The sequence below is a fragment of the Triticum aestivum genome, chromosome 4D (assembly GCF_018294505.1).
Source record: "Triticum aestivum cultivar Chinese Spring chromosome 4D, IWGSC CS RefSeq v2.1, whole genome shotgun sequence".
Classification (NCBI taxonomy): Eukaryota; Viridiplantae; Streptophyta; class Magnoliopsida; order Poales; family Poaceae; genus Triticum; species Triticum aestivum.
Window position 1 is genome coordinate 475,328,036 of NC_057805.1, and position 6,561 is coordinate 475,334,596.

The 6,561-nt window shown below is 51.7% G+C and overlaps 1 protein-coding gene across 4 annotated transcripts; it reads right to left on the reverse strand.

Annotated features, from left to right (window-relative positions):
* Positions 1-206: 206 nt before the first annotated feature.
* Positions 207-5,003, reverse strand: LOC123098760 (transcription factor bHLH144). 4 transcript variants are annotated; one of them, XM_044520839.1, is made up of 3 exons: positions 4,670-5,003; positions 4,440-4,572; positions 207-1,386 (listed from the first exon to the last, which is right to left on the reverse strand). In XM_044520839.1, exon 3 carries the CDS (start codon positions 1,287-1,289, stop codon positions 564-566), a length of 726 nt encoding a protein of 241 aa, XP_044376774.1. In that variant the 5' UTR covers positions 1,290-1,386; positions 4,440-4,572; positions 4,670-5,003; the 3' UTR covers positions 207-563. The 4 variants fall into 4 exon arrangements, with proteins under 4 accessions (XP_044376774.1, XP_044376771.1, XP_044376773.1 ...); XM_044520836.1 differs by having other exon boundaries at positions 4,440-4,577; XM_044520838.1 differs by having other exon boundaries at positions 4,665-5,003.
* Between the last annotated feature and the right edge of the window lie 1,558 nt (positions 5,004-6,561).

A 6,561-nucleotide genomic window follows, 5' to 3' on the forward strand; every position in this document is an offset into this window, starting at 1 on the left:
CTCAGCTTGTTTTTTTTTTGCTGTTTTTTTAAACAAAATGATTCCTTGAAACTTATTGACATGAGATCTACTTTGAAAGATCTCGATGCGAGAAATTCAATAGTGAAAACGCTTCAGGATTTTGATGCATGGCTTAAAAAATAAAATATTTCAAGTAAAAGAATCTCACAAAAAGAAAACCCACAGTTTGCAACAAATGATGTACATGCTCAACCCAAGGTGGGAATAATCATTGCAAAGGGTGCCCTCGATTAGTGATCTCGTAATATGTGCCTAGGTAAACACAAACACTATTAAAAAGCACTAAGCGCAAAACAACGACAACAACATGGTAAGCAACTGTGCAGCGCGGAGCCCAACGGGGATAAACAAAAACACGGTGTATATAATCGGCCTGATAGTTACAACACCATCCATCATCATTCCTTTGCACTGATCCTCGGGAGCTCCACGAGGTGAAATCATGGCACTGGCAGTGCAAAAAGGAGCACCAAACTACCCGGTCTTCCGCCTCCATCATTGAGCTCATTGAGTCGCCCTGCGTTGCCATGTGAGGTCGCTATCTAGCTTCTTGATCCGCGCACCCCGTGCTTCTTGGCCTCCACCTTGAGCGACTTGAGGTACTTGACGGCCTCGTCGAGGGCGGCGGGGGTGTCCATCCGGTCGCCGCCGGGGATGATCCCCTTGAGCGTCTTCATCATCTTCTTCATCCGGTTTTTCTTCCTCTCGCCACCTCCGCCGCCACTCGGGCTGACGCTCACCACGTACCCGGGGGAGCACGTGGAGTCCGGGGAGCCGTCGCCGCGGCACCCTGAGGTGCGACCCGTGCTCAGCACGTCGTCCTCCTCCTCGCCGTCCCCAGAGCTCATCAGCGCGTCGATCTCGTCGCTGTCCTCCTTCTGCCCAGTCGAGCATTTACCGCCGTCGTGGCCGCCGCTGTAGTTGTGATCATAGCCGCCGTTGTTGCCGTGCTGGTCATAGCCCCCGGAGGAACCGAAGTTGTTGGGCAGCGACGGGTTGTACATGACCCTGCTCCGGTCGTAGGTCTGATCAAAGATGACGTAGTTATTGGGGCAGGCATCCGACGGCTGGAACTCGAGCCCGGTGAGCGGCGCCGGGAAGTCGTGCTGCCTCCGACCGGCGAGCGGGTCCTCATAGGCAGCCGGCGCCGGTGCCGGCGTGGGGTACCGGTCGTTGGTGTAGTATGCTCCGCCGTTGCCGTACCCGGTCATGTCATAGCCGGCACCGTAGCCGTAGCCGCCGTACCCGTAGCCTGGACCTCCCTGCATCACTTCACTGCTGCGAGCTGCTCAACTCCTAGAGATGTTTATGGGTTTTGTGGGGAATTCGAGAAAAATGGTGTTGATTTCGACTGAAGTATTCGGCCTGCAAGTGGTAGGCATGAGCAAACAATCAGATAGAAGTTAAAAGAAAAGGAATTGCAAGCATCAGTATAATGGAACTGCGATGTACTATGATACATTCTCAAGTGTGAGAGCAGAGCAGAGCGAAACAAGGACTGAAAAGGAAGTGCACACATGCCAGAACATGACTTTTCTTTTAATACTACACGCCGATTGAAATAAGTGAACAAACACATTAAAAACGGGTATATATACATCCGATTTGAGAAAAGTTAGAACATCTTATAATAGTGAACGGAGGCAGTAGCATACAACCATCGTTAAAACAAAAATGTATTAAGGTGCAATCTGTGATTAAGAGTAGAAACTAATTTATGTGTGCAAATCCGACAAATAGATGTAGCATTTAAATCTACTACTGCCCGGGTCGAGCTAGGCTTTACAAAGTTAAAGATGGTTCATCATGAGAGACATGTTTTGGAATAGCGGAGGTTGAGTGACTTGGCTAAGCATAAACATATTGTCAATTGTGTGAGGGGTCATGATTTAGACTTTGTGGCCATTTCAAAATCCACTAGATGTGGTTTTCAGAAACATGTCTTAGACCACCTTTCATGTGGTCTCGACAATGTCTGGGACGTCTTGCCTGCATCTGGACGGCCGAGTAGAATTTTACTTGGCATCCATTCAACATTGATGTACCCGTGCGCTGTTTCAAAGGGCGATAATCACATCGAATTCCACCTTTGGAACAAGTATGGCACCTTCTCATGGAGTTAGTTGTTGTGTATGGTGCTGCTCAGGAGAAGTTTAAGGAACTGGTCAATATTTGTCGTGTTAACCATAACCCCAGGTTAATTGGTGGGAATTTTAATATCTTCCTTATCACCGAGACAAGAATAAAGACCATTTTGACAATCGGTGACCTTTCTAGTTCAATGATGTCATTGGCAATTTGGATTTGATAGAGATCGACATATCGAGCCACCAATTCACCTCGGCAAATCGTTGTGTTGATTCTACTTATGAGAAGCTTGAACGTATCCTGGCTACCACCAATTGGAATTTTAAGTTTCCCCTTGTATTGGTCTGGGCGCTAGAACACATCAAGTCGTCGTCGGATCATGCTCCACTTCTCATAGACTTTGTTCCGCCATCGTGTCAAGCCGCAACCATAAGTTTAAGTTCGAGTCTGGTGGCTCAACAGAGAGGGCTTTCCGAGTTGATAAAGAAAGTGTGGGATACGCAGCCTAGGGGAAGGATGCCAATAAGTAGATGGAACTATAAGACTACCGCACCGCGATGTTTCCTACATGGATGGACGAAGCACATTGTTGGTTTATATTAAAAAAAGCTTAGGTTGTCCTCGATCAATATTGAACTTAAGCCAACTAAATGAGCAGATCACCCATCTTTTGCACGAGGAGAAAATCCTGTGGTATTAGCACTCTAAGGTACAATTAATGGTTCATGGTAACAATAACACACAATACATTCACGCGTTGTTGCGCTTCAATGTAGGGTGGCTACAGCTCGGTGGCGGGCGCGACGTTGCATTGGAGCGTATGCGGTTCATTGGTGGTGGTCAGCGGATGGGCCCGGGGGTGGGACGACCGTTGGCCATCAAATGCTGCCTTGTGCACCGCATGCGATCGCGTAGCTTGAGTGGTTGTTCAATTGAGGCGGCTCGACATTGGCGGGCGTCATGCAGTGTGGTGTCGCAGTGGTGAGCTACGCAAGATGCGTGGTTATTGTGACTCAGTCGAAGACTAGGCGTCGTTGATTGGGGTTTGGTGAGCGCCAGGTGAAAGAATCGCACCGACTTCGGTAGATTCCAATGACGACGGTGTACTCGAATGCCATTTCCTTCCTTGGAGGTGTCGTCGTGGCGCTCCTTCACCTCTCCTGTCATTTGGTTCTCGAACTTTCTAGATGAAAAATCCATGTTTTGGCTTTGACCGGAGCAAGCGTCCACGGCATACCCGTCATTTTCCCATCGGTGTGTCGCCTTAGAGGTCCGGTCGTCTATTTGGCGGCAGTGTGCTCCTTGCAGTTTCACAATCACATAGGTAGGTCTGTGGCCTCGAGGATGGTGCGTAAGCCGGAGCGGCATCTCTAGAGTGGGTTTATTGACGTCGTCGGCTCGGCTCGTGCGCGGCCTTGGAGCCGGCGTGTGTTCGTTTCGTGTAAGGCGGGGCGGCGGCTCCGAGTCGTGTTGTAGGATGCCGACTCTGGTCACTTGGGCGGCAAAGTCGTAGACTCATTTTGTATGCAGCCTCCGGATAAGGTGAGTGTGCATATGGCGTACTGGTTTTTGGTAAGTTTTTCTTATTAATTGTCAATTCACTTCTTCTATATGGAAAGACAGATGTCCTCTGTTTGCTCGATTTTTTTCCACACGGAGTCAAGAAAAATCGAAAGTGGCTACAAGAACCGGAATTTCTTGTGCCTTTGGATCTATAATAAATAATCGTTAATTTGAATTTACTACAGTATTGCTACTTATTTTAGCTACGCATGTCAAGTTGTTTTGCAAACAAGCAAACGCACGAGCATGATCCCCAGTGCTGCTGCTAGCTGCAACTCCCATCTTTTGACCAACAGGAATGCAAAACAAAAGGGCACTACTGTAGCACACACTTGAAAACGCCGTCTCTTTCTCTTTTGACCACTCACAAGCAACTTTGTCAACACGCCCGTGGACGTCGAGTTCCGTCCACAATGTGGGTCCTGCTCACCACTTTACTGTCTGCATGCAACAGCATTTCGGCTGGCATTTCCTTTCCTACAGTGTTTTTTAGTTGCTTTCCTACAGTTTTTTGAAACGTTGGCAAAGGGCTTCATATTTTCATTGACAGATTCAGAAGAAGAGAATCGTCCAACTAATTTGCGGAAAACCTATACCGACCGACGGACATCGGCGGTAAGAAAGTTGCTTATCTAGAACTACGAGACAAGATGATGCATGGTTGCTGCTCCCACTAGCAAGTACAAGTAGCAGGCCGATGCTCGAAAGCTAGTAACAAGAAGAATTAACCTGAAAGTAAGTAGTGGAACATTGTGCAAGTAGCTTACTAGTTTTGTGGTGCGCGAGGATCTGTCCTCACTTGGCAAACTTGCATCAACAGTATGTAGTGATACGCGAGGCGCCACTTCTCATGACGATCACAGGAAGAACGCCACCACCTGGCGAACCGCCCTTGGCATCCTACTCTGCATCACACAGAAACGACACGGGGGCCGGCATCAAGGCTCAAGCGGCGAGATGGATGTAATGGCGACGCTGTGTTGTGTGCTCACCATACCAGTCGACGACGAGCAAGCAGACGATGTATGATCTCTCGAGAAGAATTTGCTTGCTTGCGGACGATGAGCAAGCAGAGCAAATTGGTGGAGAGCAGGGGGCAGGGGCCAGGGCAGAGAGAGGTGATGAAATCTGCTGGACAGAGCGGATGGATGGATGGATGGATGGACACGGCGGGGGAGGGTTTTATACAACGGATGAACCAGCAGCGGACGGCGTTGGATGCTGGGATTGGGCGGGTGTGCGATTCTTTTATGCCTGCGCTGCACTGCACTGCTTTTGAGTAGATGCATGCAGACAGAGAGGTTGGATGGAGGACGCGAGCAGCGCAGTCATGGAGACGAATGAATGAATGGGGCGGGGGGGAGAGAGAGGGGGAACGTGCGCACTCGATGGGTTCGTGCTCTCCCCGCCCGTGGGTGCGCGCGCGTGCCGCTTGCCCACCGCGCCCAAAGCCCTCCAGGCGCCCCGCGACACACGGCGTCCCTTGTTTACTCGCGCGCGCGCGGGGCCCGGCGGGGCGGGTGGCCCGCATGTCGGCGCGGCAGAGGCCGCTGCGCCGCGGTGCGTGGGGGTCGATGGAGGTGGAGGTGGGCATCGTGGCAGAGCATTCCAGCTCAACTCAGGCCCGAGCGAGCACGCACGCACGCACGCCCCGCAGTGCGTCTGGGCGAGGGAACCATGAGTATGGTACGTGCGGCAACGCGTGGGAGGCCGGCACCCGGCGGCGGAGGGGATGCAGCATTGCTGCTGCTGCCGCCCGTCGGATACGATACGATACGATGCGCGTGCCCGCCGAGGACATCGATCGATTGCTGCTGCTGGCCTAGGGACGGATGATTGTAGGGTAGGCGCCGGGGCGGGCGGGGTGATAGCCGCCATCATGGCCAAGGGGTACTGGCAGCTGGGCTTGCCCCGATGGACAACCGGGCATGCAACAGGGAAGCAGTGAGTGGAGATTCCCCCCGCAGAGATAGAGAGCCGGACGAGGGGATTCCTTCACTAGTTGCATCATTAGGCTAACTTCAACGGGACGACCCATTTTGTTCACGTGTGTCCGTTTGGTTCCACGGGGCCGAAAACCACGGCCCAACGCGCCGACTCACCCGTACAATTTGTCCGTGAGCTGTCTGTTTGGACGCATTTCTACCCTAAATTTGAGTGCGATTTGCATCCACACGAACATGAGAGGAAGCGCCGCATGACAATTCAGCGTCTGCCTCAGGCCCCCGTGTCGGCCATCCAACTACCACCGTCGGTCCTATTAAATGGCATGCGTGCGCATGGGCCCGCTCGTCAGCGAGGCAGTGAAGTCCACACCATCCTTTTAAATGCCGATGTGGGGGACCGGTCAGTGCAGTCCACATCTTTCTTCCCAGTTTCGTCTTCTTTTGCCCCTCCCCCTCTCCCCCCATTCGCCCGACCAGCAAAGCGCTAGCCATCATGGGGTTGCTCGGCAAGTTCGGCCGCGGCGGCAAGCACGACCACGAGGCTGTTGGGGAACGTAGTAATTTCAAAAAAATTCCTACGATCACGGAAGATCTATCTAGGAGAAACATAGTAACGAGCGGAGAGAGTGTGTCCACGTACCCTCGTAGACCGAAAGCGGAAGCGTTATATCAACGCGGTTGATGTAGTCGTACGTCTTCACGATCCGACCTATCTCAGCACCGAACGTACGACACCTCCGTGTTTAGCACACGTTCAGCTCGATGACGTCCCTCATACTCTTGATCCAGTTGAGGCCGAGGGAGAGTTCCGTCAGCACGCGTGGTGACGGTGATGATGAAGTTATCGGCGCATGGCTTTGCCTAAGCACTACGACGATATAACCGAGGTGGAATATGGTGGAGGAGGGAACCGCACACGGCTAAAGATCAATTTGTGTGTCTA